The sequence below is a fragment of the Typopeltis vanoorti genome, chromosome 13 (genome assembly GCF_054136105.1).
Source record: "Typopeltis vanoorti isolate ZY-2024b chromosome 13, IOZ_Tvanoo_1.0, whole genome shotgun sequence".
Taxonomy (NCBI): domain Eukaryota; kingdom Metazoa; phylum Arthropoda; class Arachnida; order Uropygi; family Thelyphonidae; genus Typopeltis; species Typopeltis vanoorti.
Window position 1 is genome coordinate 31,383,385 of NC_143561.1, and position 14,641 is coordinate 31,398,025.

Below are 14,641 nucleotides of genomic sequence, written 5' to 3' on the forward strand. Positions count from 1 at the left end.
TATCAAAAAAAATTTAACAATATCTGGCAAAAAGTAGTAACGAAAGAACTTAATATCACATTTTTGGAAATTATGGAGACAACTACCGTGTTTGAATAAAAACTTTAGTTTACTATTACTAAAATTTTACAATTCGACGTTTCGACCTTTATGTTAAGGTCATCTTCTGGAGCGTACAAATATACACAGGAAACAAGCTATACTACAATCATACTGGTTCGTTAAAGACACTGACTAACCGCTATCACAATTGTTGGCCTGACCTCTGGTGGAAAAAAAAAAAAAAAAAAAAAAAAAAAAAAAAAAAAAATTGTACATCAGCGCTAAAGTCCTATTATTTGTGTTGTCTACTATATACATATATTAACATTATATTAACATCATTCCAGCCAGTTGGAGTGGAATGGTTTCTAATAATAGCAGATTGGCTAGAGTCCTGACTTGTGTTGAATCTTTCAAATTAGGTTGGCTGAATGTTCAGCCAACTTCATTCAGCCAACCTAATTTGAAAGATTCAACACAAGTCAGGACTCTAGCCAATCTGCTATTATTAGAAACCATTCCACTCCAACTGGCTGGAATGATGTTAATATAATGTTAATATATGTATATAGTAGACAACACAAATAATAGGACTTTAGCGCTGATGTACAATTTTTTTTTTTTTTTCCACCAGAGGTCAGGCCAACAATTGTGGTAGCGGTTAGTCAGTGTCTTTAACGAACCAGTATGATTGTAGTATAGCTTGTTTCCTGTGTATATTTGTACGCTCCAGAAGATGACCTTAACATAAAGGTCGAAACGTCGAATTGTAAAATTTTAGTAATAGTAAACTAAAGTTTTTATTCAAACACGGTAGTTGTCTCCATAATTTCCAAAAATGCATTCGGATCACCGTGCAAGCCTAAAAGAAAAAAAAAAACTTAATATCACAATATCTAACATTAGAATTTAACAATATATAAAAAAATTAACAATATCAGGCCACAAAATGCTTTGAACAAAATGCACTGCTTGGAAAGATAAAGGAGAATAGTGTGACAGGAAGGGTGGTCAGTGTGTTGCCTAGGTATGATTGTGGTGAAATGAGGCGGAGAGCAAGGATTATGAATGATATTCTGGCTGAAATGTGTGAGGAGATGAGAGTACAGTTTGTTAATGTGTGGAATGAGTTTGAGGGACGAAGTGAGCTGTATGGGAGCGATGGACTGCATTTGAGTGGTTATGGTGTGAGCCGCTTGGAGAGACTGCTGCTGGAAGGTAGAGAAGTGAATAGAGAGAATGAATCAGATCGAGAGGGGAGTGATGTGGAAGAGCAGGAGAGTAAGACAGGAGAGATGGAAGGAGTGGAAATGAATGTGGAAGTGAGTGGTATGAGTATAGATAATGAGAGAATGGGTGTGCAAGAGGAGCAGGGAAACGGGGAGGCTCAGGGTGGACAGGGATACACTGCGTGAGAAAGGTGGATGCTCCAAGAGGAGGTGAGAGAATGTGTAGGCAGGAAAGTAATGGGATGATCAGGGATCAAAAGGAAACAGATGGAATTGCAAAGGGTTCTAAAATGAAGAAGCAGAAAGGGAAATGGCCCCAGTCCAGCATGGAGAGATCACATCGAGTGAGTGGTATCAGTGGAACTAGCTGTAGATCCAGAAATGAGTTGTTGTGTTTGTATACCAATGCTAGAAGTATAAGAAACAAGGCGGATGAAATGGTTGCACTAATTGCGTCTGTGCACCCAGAGATTGTCGGAATAAGTGAGACATGGTTAGATGAGGATGACATCCTGACAGGAATAGAGATGGAAAGGTATGATGTGTTTCGTGAGGATAGAAGGGGTAAAAAGGGAGGGGGAGTGCTATTGATGATAGAGAAAGAGTTATGTCCATACAAGGAAGAGATGCAAGGGGGAAATGGGGCCAGTGGTTTTGAGGCAGTATGGTGTGAGATAGAGGTGAATAGAATCAAATACTTGGTGGGATGTTGTTATAGACCTGGTAATGTGGATGGTGGTGATAGTGAAATGTATAGTCAAATAAGCCAAGCAAATAAGAAAAGGGTGATCATTATGGGTGATTTTAATTATGGCAATATAGACTGGAATGAAGAGATAGCAACTGGAAGTAAAGAAAATGAGTTTCTTGAGTTTTTGAGGGATAACTTCCTCAGACAGTATGTAACAGAGGGCACAAGAGGATTAAGGGTCTTGGATTTGGTCATCTCATCGGAGGATGTAATTATCAATGAGGTATCAAATCATCCACCAATTGGCGAAAGTGACCATGAGGTGATTACTTGGGTGGTTGCCAGCAGTGCAAGGACCCCTGTGAAAAAAGGGTATATGTGGAACTACAAGGGGGGTGATTATGAAGAGCACAGGAGACAGCTTGCAGGTGTAGCATGGAATGAGGAGTTAGCTGGAAAAGAGATCAATGCAGCTTGGGGGATTTTCAAAAAATATTTAGTGGATGCAATGTCTAAATGTATACCACGGGTGAGAAGGTTAAATAAGTTAGGTGTGAGATGGATGAATAAAGAGATTAAGCATGCAATACAGAGAAAAAGGGCATTGTGGAGGCAGCATAAGAGAAGTGGAAGTAACCAATTTCATGAGTTCTACAAAGACCATGCAAGGAGAGTGACTTGGTTGGTGAGAGTAGCTAAAGAGAGGTATGAACAGCAGTTAGCTAATGAAGCTAAAAAGAATCCTAGGGAGTTCTTTCGATATGTAGCCAGCAAAAGAAAGAATGATTATGGAAGGATGACATTGATTGGAGGAAATGGTATAAAGACAGCTGTTGCAGAATGTGTGGTGGAGATACTTAATGAGCAGTTCATAAAGATCTTTCAATCTTGTGAATGTGACTTCATGGAGAGATTAAGAGCAGTTGATGATGGGGAGGAGAGACTGACTGTAAGTGAGCAAGAGGTGTTTCGGGAGTTGAGTAAACTAGATGTAAATAAGGCTGTGGGACTTGATAATATATCACCGCGTATTCTGAAGGAATGTGCCAGAGAGTTGACACCTGCCTTGACATATTTTTTTAATACGAGTCTTGCACTTGGTCAAGTCCCTAAAGAGTGGAAGGAGGGCAAGATTGTGCCACTTCATAAAGGAGGTGATCGAACTCAAGCATCAAACTATAGGCCTATCTGTGTGTCAGGTGTTGTGGTTAAGTTGTTGGAGAAGCTTGTGAGAACTAGGATCCAGAGTTGGGTTGACAACAATGGTATAATCTTTGATGGACAGCATGGATTTGCTAAAGGGAGGTCGTGTTTTAGTAATCTACTTACTTATTACAATAAAGTGACTGCTTCCTTGGACAGAGGAGAAGGATACACAGTAATATGCTTGGATTTCGCAAAAGCTTTTGATAGAGTGCCTCATGATAAGTTGACAGTCAAACTAGAGCAGATGGGGTTGGATATTAGATTAGTGCATTGGATTGGAGACTGGCTATCTGATAGGTATCAACAAGTTGTGTATGGGGGTGCAATATCCAGGAAAAGGAAAGTCACTAGTGGAGTGCCTCAGGGATCTGTTTTAGGGCCATTACTATTTAACTTGTATATTAATGATATTGGCGAAGATTTGGATGGAGATATTCAGTTGTTTGCAGATGATGCAAAGTTGGGACGAACCATAAAGAGTAGTGAAGATGTTGTGGCCTTGCAAGAAGACTTGAATAAATTGAGTGATTGGGCAAGCAAATGGGGATGTGAGTTCAATGTTGCAAAATGTAAGGTTTTAAAATTTGGAAAACAAAGATGGGATGCAGAATTTATGCTTGGTGAGAATATATTGTTGGAAGTAGAGGAAATAAGAGATCTGGGAGTGATAGTGGATAAGGATCTAAAATTTAGGGGTCACATCGCCAAAATTGTGAAGACAACACAAAGACTTCTGGGAATGATGAGGAGGACACTGATGTGTAGAAGTAGGGAGATTCTTGTTCCATTGTATAAGGCTTTGATTAGGCCACACATGGACTATTGTGCCCAGATTTGGTCACCTGGTTTTCAGAAGGATGAAGAGATGTTGGAAAGGGTCCAAAGGAGACTGACTAAGGTAGTTTCTGACCTCTGGAATGTCGAGTATGAGGAAAGATTGAAAAGATGTAATTTGCAGAGACTAGTGGAGAGAAGGAAGAGGGGAGATATGATAGAGACCTACAAGTTGGTAAGGGGTTGCTATAGGATCAATGGTGGAGAAGTTCTACAGCGAATAGTGGGAGATCAGGGGAGAACCAGAGGTCATCCCTGGAAACTGTATAAAGAGGGTGTGAGTAGGGGAGTGAGAGGCAGGTTTTTTTCGTGCAGAGTTGTGAATGATTGGAATGCCTTGCCTGAGAGTGTGGTGTCTGCAAGGAGTTTGAATGTGTTTAAGACCCGGTATGATGAGATGTGTGTGAGATAAAAGGACCACCTAGATGAGTCTTTGACTCCATGAGGTCTTGTTTAATAATAATAATAATAAAATAGTAGCCAGATATTGTTTAGCAGACAGTCGATGTAGCATGTGATGTTGGGAACAAAAAGAAAGACATTTGAGATCTTGCAGATTATTGCACATCATTTGAATTAAGCTGTTTCAAATTCTATTAAGGATGTTTTCTTTGTTGCTGCTGAAATTGAACACAGTGGTAACTTTATATATATATACATACATCTTTTACCATAATTTGTTATATGGGGTAAGTAAATTTTTTTTATGATGAGTATATTTAAGTTGTAATATATGCATATACACTAAATACATATGTATATATGCAGGGCTCCAGAAATACAACTCAAGTCTACTAGTCAGCTAAAATATACTCGTTGAGGGAGGCTCTAAAAATCTAAATGTTATGATGACAGAACAGAGTAATAAATTTTTTAGTTCTCAGTACACATTACACTTAATTATAAGAAATATCTTTTCCTTTAATGTTGGTTTAATATGTACAATAGTGTACATTGCATCACTCATTATAACTCAGTTTGTGTTTTCTTTCAGTTATTGTTCATAATGAAGGGTGGAATTGTATAAATTATCCTTAAGCAATAATGTAGTTACAAACACAAATAACAAAATTCATGAGAACAAGAAAGTAGGTAGCACTCATTATGGAGCCAGACATCCTTTTCATGATATATTCTTTCACACGATCTAATCTTTGATTTGTTTCAAGATAATTGTATTGTTTAAATAATAGTATTAAAAAGCCTTTTTCATTGTTTTAAAAGAGGTAAACCATGAGTAGACATATCGATACAAATAAATAACGGAAAAAACTCACATAGAAAGATTATTTAATAGTATAATTTTCGCCTGTGTGTCACAGGCATCTTCAGTACATTAAGCTCAAAATTAAACACTAACTGACAATTCCAAAAAAAATCCATGACCTTTTTAGTTATCTTACTTCAGCTACTTAGGTGGTGCTTTTTTGGAATTGTCAGTTAGTGTTTAATTTTGAGTTTTAGTGAGTTTTTTCCGTTATTTATTTTTCTTTGTATAAATTGTTCAGATATTTAATTACATTTAAAACTAATGCATATTGTGAGCAGTGAAATAAGCTCAGGACAATACTATATTAGGATAATAGGACACTTGCAATAGGACTCTTAGGACAATATTATATTATAACTGCTCGCCTACTTAATGGTTAAAGGTGTTGGAAGAATAAGATTTATAGATGATTTACAGCATAGACATTGTGCCAGTTTTAATTAGCATTTATAATACCACTGTTTTTTGATAACATTGTATTGTATTGTAAAAAAAAAACAAAAAAACACGTCTTTAAAGTGACTAATCATTTTATTAAATAAATTTTAAATATTTTATTAAATAAAATGATTAACCACTTTAAAAAAATGGGATCATTGGCAGTTAGACCTGGTGGAAGTCACAAACCAATCAGTTCACAACAAATGAATGAAGTTGCTACTGCTGTTGTGGAGCAATCCATGAATAACAGTGTTGATCCTTGCAGCACACATGCTGTATCAAGGCACATGAATATGCCTTACACAACTGTCTGGAAAATTCTACAGAAGTCCTGTAGAAGTCAACTTTCAAAGTTCTGCGCCCACAGACGTTGAAAGTTGACTGACATTCGCTTTAACATTTCTTGCTTGAGTGGAGTTGGATATTGTGTGGCCATGGATGATTTTGTGAGGAGATGAGGCTCACTTTTATCTGAACAGAGCTGTGAATACTCACAATTGCCAGGTATGAATTATGCAGAACCTGCATGCAATCCAACAAATTCCTTTGCATTCACCAAAGTTACTGTGTCTGGTGCATGTGTCTTCGTTTATAATTGAACCATTCTTCTTTTTTGTCCTCGGCAAATGTTACTGCTGAGAGGTATTGCAATATGATAAATAATTTTGTTGTGCCACAACTAGAGCAGTGCTTGTGCATGGATACAGTCATTTTCATGCTGGATGGGGCCCCTCCACACATTGGTCGATCTGCAGGAGGTTCTTTGATAGCATTTGAAGCCAGAGTGAACAGCAATCATTTCCTGCTGCATGGTTACCTTGTTCACTTGATCTAATCCCCTGTGACTTCTGGCTCGAGGGATTTCTCAAAGGAGGAAGGGTTTATCAGAATCATTCTGATAACTTGCAATGCTGAAGGACAGCATAATGCAGCCTGTGCACAACTTTATTCCTTATCAGCTGCATTCTGCCATTGAACACACCATGTAGATGATGCAGGTTGTGGCATTCTGGGAAGAGCAGCACAGAACGTGGATTCATAATGGAAGTGAATAAGAATGTGTTGTTTATTTGTTTATGCTTGTGTCACTTTTCTCCTTCTTACACACAGAAAAATTACTACATCTACACGTGGTACAGCATACAGCACCCCTGGTGGTGAATTTTGGAACTAGGTTTTTTTTTTTTTTTTTTTTTTTTTTTTTTTTTTTTTTTTTTTTTTCAGATATTGCTTCGGCATGCTGCATAATTGTATTTCTGCACAGTTTTGCACCATAAGGCCTTAAACAGGGATACTTTAAATTGATAACCCTGTACAGTATTGGTTTATGACCTTCATTGGGTGAGAAGCATAAAAACAAGGCTAATAGTATTCTATATTTTATGAATAACTGTATTTAATATCAAGATTTTAAATATTCCCTAATTAAGGATTTTGAATTTGACAAAAGACAGAATATTGCATTAATAATTTTTCCTGTTGTGTTAGGCATATCATCCCAGTGGAGTAATTTGAATTTGAATGCCTTAACAGTGACCAGTGTGGGCTTATACATTTTAATCCCTGTGTTCTTATTGTATGTAATCAAGCACAGTAATTACTCATTAAAATTTGTAAATGATAACTGTAATTTACAGCTGTTCATTCCATTTTTGTAATATTATTAGTAGGAGGTTTTGTATAGAGGTTGTTTGAGTCTGTCGGTGCGGCTGTTTTTTTCTTTGATTAGATTTGATAATTCTTCATTCTTTCTTTGTTTACTATGCCAGTGTGTTCCAATTTTCATAGTAAAGTCTATCCAAACTCTTCCAGATATTTACACGAAGAGAAGATAATTCTGTTTGACAAGTATATGACTGGCTGTTAATTTATGAAAGGTCCCACCTTGTTTTTTTTCTTTTATTTTTTTAAAATTGTATTTAATTTAAATATATTCATGATATGAAAAGCAAATATGGGGAAAAAAAATACATAGTGCTGTTCCAGAAGTCTGGTTGATATACAAGGATCAGTTAATTGATTGGTAGTTGTTTTGAATAAATGATAGATTATTATTTTTCTGTATATGCTATGCTATATAAAAAAAGCTATATATAAATATCATATATATAAATGATCATTTCTTTTTAATGCCAGATAGTGTAATCTTTATTTTCATTTTACAGAGGTGGCTTGATCCATCAAAATCAGTTCGAAAACAGATGAAATGTAAGTAAATATAATTGCAAATTTTGTTGAATTCATATCACATGCATCATCATTAAATTTCATGTGTAATCATCATTACAAATTTCAGATTAAAAAAAAAAAATAATTTTTACTTTGTACTTGTGTAACCTGCATCGTTTGCCTGTGAAATAAGAAATAGGAAGCAAGCAACATACTGGTTTCACTACCATCTGGTTCTTTAAGTTTGCTCTGAAGCAAACTCATTTCATTCCAACATCTCTTCGTCCTTTTGAAAACCAGGTGACCAAATCTGTGTATAGAAATCCATGTATGGCCTAATCATAGCCTTATACAATGAAATGAGAATCTCCTTACTTCTACAAGTCTGTGTCCTCTGCATCATCCAGATCTTTGCCAATATCATTAACATACAGGTTAAACAGCAATGGCCCTAAAACACACCTCTGAGGACTCCACTGGCGACTTTCCTCTTCCTGGATATTGCTCCCCATATACAACTTGCGGATACCTATCAGATAGCCAGTCTCCAATTCAATGCACTAATCTACTATCCCACCCCATCCCCCTCTAGTTTGACTGTCAACCTATCATGCAATAATCTATCAAAAGCCTTTGTGAAATTGTGTATCCTTCTCCTTTGTCCAAAGAAGCCGTCACCTTATTGTAATAAGTAAGTAGATTACTAAAACATGACCTCCCTTTAGCAAATCCATGCTGTCTATCAAAGATAATACCATTGTTGTCAACCCACTTCTGGATCCTAGTTCTCACCAGCTTCTCCAACACCTTCTCCTTAACCACAACACCTGACACATAGATAGGCCTATAATTTGGACATTCCTTTTGTAGGATGTTCCTGGTTGCCCTCTTTTTGAACAGCATCTGGCATATGGCGATAAACATTTATATATTACTCCTGAAGAATGACTGAAAGGAAGTGGGGAGGAGGGGTTGGAAAAGTGAAAGAGAGAGAGAGAGAGAGAGATGTGACATAATTGCAGGTAAGACAAAGGTATGTGAATTCAAAATCCAGGTTTCAAGGTATGTATGTCCAAAGAATGTCCAAAATTATTCCTTCCTTATATTCTTCATGTATCTATGTCTTTAAAACATCAGTAATACTCTAAACATTGAGTAAAAAGCCAATGACTTCATAAAAGGGGTACTCCTGAAAAAAAAATAGGCAAAACAGTCATAAAAATTTATGTTAATTTAGAGGAGTGACATGGAAAATTTTCTAGAAATAATACCTTAATGACATGCACTAATAAAAGGCGAGCTAACGGATGCCTTGGGAAGTGGTCATGTTCTTTTAAGTACTACAAGCTAAGGCAACTCTGATGCCGAGGATTGTATTCTCCTAAGCTCTTAGGTAAAATTTACAAAAGTTTCATAATTTCTGCAAACATTCAGCTTTGAAATAATGTTGAATTTTTAATATTCACTTTTCTTATGTAATTTTACATTGCGAAATGAAGCTGAATGATTCTTTCTTTAGTAATCATTAATTTCCTTCAATGTAACCTTTTTTTTCAGCCCGAAAGGTTGAAAAAAGAACACATTGAAAAAAAGAAGTTGAAAATTTATTCTTTTTATTTATTGTCAATTTATATAAATCATCCTGCAAGATATCTACATCACCTTCATCAACTATTGCCCTCCCCAGTGTTGTATCATCAGACAACTGAATATCCCCCCCCCCTTTAAATCTTTCCCTATATCATTGATATACAAATTAAAGAGTAGCAGCTCTAGTACCGAATCCATAGCTACTCCACTGGTCACCCTCATTCTCCTAGATTTCACTGCACTATATACTACTCTCTGGTGTCTTTTTTGTCAGCCACCCTAGCCATGCTGCTAGCTTCATATCCATTCCCATTAGTTTTAACTTTTGTAATAGTTTTCTATGTGGCATTCTGTCAAATGCCATTGCAAAATCCAGCAGTATCATGGTAGAGCCATTTCCTTTATCCAATTCACTGTCGCTTTATTATAAAATGTGAATAAATTACCAAGACAAGATCAACCTTTTATAATGCCATGTTGCCTACAGAGTATTGTATCCTTATCCGGATATTGTTAGATTTCAACTTTAACTAATTTCTCAATACTTTTAACAACCACTCCTGAGATATTAATTGGTCTGTTGTTGGATACTTCTTTCTTGGAACCACCTTTTACATAATGGAACTAACTTATTGTCTTTCCACTCCCTTGCCAGAGCTGAGACTGAGATTGAACAATATCAGAGGCAATGCCAATTCTCGTGTACTTTCGTGTACTACACAGGCTGATATACCATCTAGTTCTGCTGCTTTATTCACATCGATATTTTTCAATGTGCTGAACACCGCCTGTTCATGTACCTCAATGTTGATTAGCATTTCTATGACATCAGCAACTGTACAATCTCCACCTGGATGATATACCTTTGCAAAATGATCACCCAGCAACTCAACTATTTCTTTTGCCTTTGTTACCTTCCTACCATCAGTTACATGACAAACAAACTCTTTTGGATTTACTTTGGCCTGCGTAGCTAATTTTCTCTGTTCATGAGTATGCTGATCACTCCTTTCCTTATATTCCTATAAGGAAAGGAGTGATTCCATCCACAGTATTTTCTTTTTTTTTGCGCCAGTCCTCTCCACTTAATCTCCACTTGGTTTTTCTTCCTAACTATGGGTATGCAGTCTCTGGTAGTGCTTCTCTCAAACAATCCCTGAACAATACCCATGCACTACTGACATTCTTTCCTCTATCTTCTCAAGCCATGCACTTCTCTAAGATGCCTCTTGACTCTAAGTCATAATTACCAACTTTATCATTCAACGCAAACTCTTTCTTGACGAAGAATTCCACATGTTTAGCTACTTCCCAGAACAAGACTGAATGATCTCTTCCCAGTTGGAGGCAGAGTGTCTTACTTGGTTATGGTTATATCTTCCGATGTTGTTACCATATCTTGTAGTCTAAAACTCCAAGTTCCTCTCTCTAAGATGTTCTTTCAGGTAATTCTCCCTTAGGAACTGGATAAATTTTATTTCCATCTTTTGATGCCTTCTTTCTATGTCCTTCCAATCTGTGTCCCCCATAGTTGAATTCCCACATAGTAATTGCTTGGTCTGCATTTATTATGTTATGAATGCAGGCCACAGGAAGATTCCATTGTGTGGCATCTTCTGTGGATCCCCCTGATCTCTAGTGGTAACCAGCAATATATTTTGTCCTATTGGCATCTATCACATACCATATGGCCTCAAATGAACCATCTCCCCCCATACCTAAAATCCATTTTAACTTCTAATTTTGTTGATTGAAGTTGTTCAGTGATCATCAGCAACTCCTCACCTTCTGCCCTATTCCCTCTGACATTCCTGAAAATACAATACCCTTTATATTCTATCCCTGTAATTATATCGTTTTCTCTCATCCAGGACTCACCAATGCCTATTATTTTTGGCCAATTCGAGTTGACCAATGTCAAAAATTACTCTTCTCTATTTCAATACTTCTGGAATTTGGGTACATGCACTTCACCATCCCCTTGATCCCTTGTGTCATATCGTTGGAAACCTATTCGAATATGAAACCTGTGAAATTGCATTCCACATTTGTTCAGTGTGGGTTGCTCATTCCTGAAGTAAAATGCATGAGTCTTTCGCGAATGGCACACCTAACGAATTCATCAAATCTTGGTGTCGAGTGCTTTGCACTGGATTGGCCAAGTTCAAGTCCTCGTCGTGCCTACTTTTTGAGTGTTATCTTCAGCATGTGTGACCTCTTTTTATCAGCTTTCACACTAAACATAGTTCTTTATAAAACACTGGTCAGCCTGCTACACTGTCTTCCTTGGTCTTGCCAGGGTATGAAGCTCGCAGCTTTGCATAAACATTCATCAAAATTTGCTTTGATTGACTCGTCAATATTTTCCCATTAGAATTTCAAATTAAAAAAATCTGGAGTCACAATTGAACCGCCTGTCTCATCTGACATGTTGTTTGTTCCTATTTTGAAATCTATCATAACCATAGAGTGATGTGATTGGTCAAAGCAATCAGCCAGTTTATTTATTTTTGTGTTTTTTTTTAAAGTAGTACTAAATTTTTAAACATTCTGTTTAATTTAAAAAAGACTAAAAACATGCTCATAATTTTATCTTCAAATGATATTTTAAGAAGGTATTTAAGATATTTTGCATCCAAAGAAGGGACAATTTTCTGTTTGTAGAATTGTCTGTTTTCCATGAGGAAATGATTTGCTGATATCTTAAAGTGGAACAGGGTATAGTAGTTTCACTAACATCCTTGGACTTCCACATGGGAAACATACTCTCATCCTATTAAGTTTATATAAAACCCAGATACTTGGTCATAACTTGGGTTAAAGTATCCTGTTTTTTATGCTGTTCAACATAAAAGATTGGTAGCCCGGGTAATTAAACATATTTTTGGGGAGTGAGGAGAAAAGTATGAGATTTTGCTATTATTTTGATGTCAGTATTTTACCAACATATTTCCAGTGCTAAACTTGAAAATTTCTGCCAGCTACGTTTATCACACATTCACCTCTTACTATATTATAAAGTTTTTTTGTAGTGTATTTCCATCAGAATAGCACTGAGGCCAATAGGTCTTTGCCTGGAACTTCACTAGTTTGTTATAGTGAGCAAAGGAATTCACTCTAGCATTGCTTGCATTAGAGAGAATTAACCTACAAATTAATGACCATTTAACATTATCATTATATAAAATTGTATAATTTCACAAGGCTCATTTTCTTAGGTTGAAAAGATTGATTAAATGAAGTAGCACATTTCACTGCTACTTCATTACAACATTACAACTATAGAAGCAACCTATATTTACAATTAATTCCTTTGATCTCTGACTTATTTATATCTATTTATTTTAATCTTTGACCTATTTACAATTAAATATGTGTTGCAAAGGATCAAGGCTAAATTAATAAGGAGACCTTTTTGTAACTTTAAGGAATGCAGAGAAAGAACCTGAACTTCTTATATGTCTAATACTGATGTTCTCATGTTTTTTAGGTCAATATTGGGTATCCATCTGGATACTGACACAGTACAACAGATACTAGAACATGCAAGTGTTAGATCTGAAAGAGGAACACAAGTTGTATGTTCAAATTATAGATCAGATTGCAAGCATAAACATTTAATTGAAAAAAAAAAATACTGAATATAATGTTCCTTCATATTTTTGCTTTAATGAATTTGCAAAGCATTTGGTGTAAAATTAGGATATGCTGTGCGCAATGTTAATGGAGATTGGAATTCCAAGATATACAATTTTAATAAACAAACAACTATATCTCAACAACGTGATAGTAGTAATTATTGAAAATAAATGATCAGAAAACATTTTCAAGATTCTTAGCATTCAAGAATGTGAGTTGACTATTTTAAGTTGGTATGATCACTTAGAATAGAGAGAAAAGGAACAGGGTACATCACTTAGAATAGAATGCGTAGGTATTTGCTCCCTTTTGCAAATTGGATAAATTATTTTTTAAACTATAAGTTATTGTTCAAAGTGACGAATTCTCACAATTTTTAAGCACTCATTATGATTTAAATTTGACTGATTGCAAAGGCTCCACATCATTCTTTAATTAGCTTCTGGAATTTGTGAAGAGTTTATATGAAGGATTTGTAAATTGTTCCCAATGAGTCTAAGAATCTTTGTTTTCTGCAGGATAAAACTATTCAGGTTGAAGGAATTGGATATAATTCCATATTTTCTAGCAATTGGCTATCTGTAATACAGTCACTCTGGTCAAAATAGGGAGAAATTGTAGAACAAGGATTCTAGTATACTCAAGTTTGTGTGGAGTTACAGGTGTACTGAATGATAGTGCAAAAAATTGCTGAAATCTTTCATTCTTTCTTCATGAATGCGTGTCTCTTCCCAAATATATATACACAGTGTGCACACATTATGTAATGAGATTGATTTTTTACCAGACAGCCCTTTGAATGAAATTAACAAACATGTTTATAGTTTTGACCGCTAGGGTGTGTTGTAATCACTGGTGCAATTTTCAAGTCAGATGACACAGCAGTTTTCATGTGGCAACTGTTGATCTAATAGTGTGTGAGTAGAGCATGTCAAAAGTTGTGTTATGGAGCAAGAGCTGTGATTAAAATTTTTCTGTAAATTTGGAAAAACTGCTAGAGAAGTGTACTGAAACCTAAAAAGATTTATGTCAATGACTGTTTGAGCCACGTACAGATGTTCTACTGGTTTTCAATGTTTAAAGAGGGGAAGGAGTCCCTGGAGGATGAACCATTTTGTGTTTCATCCGTCATGAATTTGTTCCTGAGGGTACCACAGCGAACAGTCAGTATTATTTAGAAGTAATGCAACATCTCTCATGTGACATGTCATGAAAGAACTGTTCCACACAACAACATTTGATTTCTGTTGCACTACAAGAAACTGTTTCACAGGCTATATACACTGCCTGTGAAGCAGTTTCCGGCTTCGAAGTCGGTGTGATTGAACATTCCCCTTGTTTACCAGATTTGGCTCCTGCAGACTTTTCTGAAAGATGAAGTGTGCCTTGAAAGTGAAGTGCTTCAGCAACATTGAGGACATCCAACACAGCATGACCCAGAGGTTGAAGGAGGTTCCTGTTCAGGACTTCCACAGTGCCTTTGAACACCTGTAAGACAGATGTGAACATAGTGTGGAGTTGGAGGGAGAT

General features: G+C 36.2%; 1 protein-coding gene across 1 annotated transcript in view; it reads left to right on the forward strand.

Annotated features, from left to right (window-relative positions):
- The window catches only part of Ptpmeg (protein tyrosine phosphatase Meg), a 558,329-nt gene that overhangs the window by 89,307 nt on the left and 454,381 nt on the right, over positions 1–14,641 (forward strand). The window contains exon 4 of the mRNA XM_090403197.1: positions 7,879–7,921. Within this exon, the coding sequence (XP_090259323.1) occupies positions 7,879–7,921 (43 nt within the window). The remainder of the gene's footprint in view (positions 1–7,878; positions 7,922–14,641) is intronic.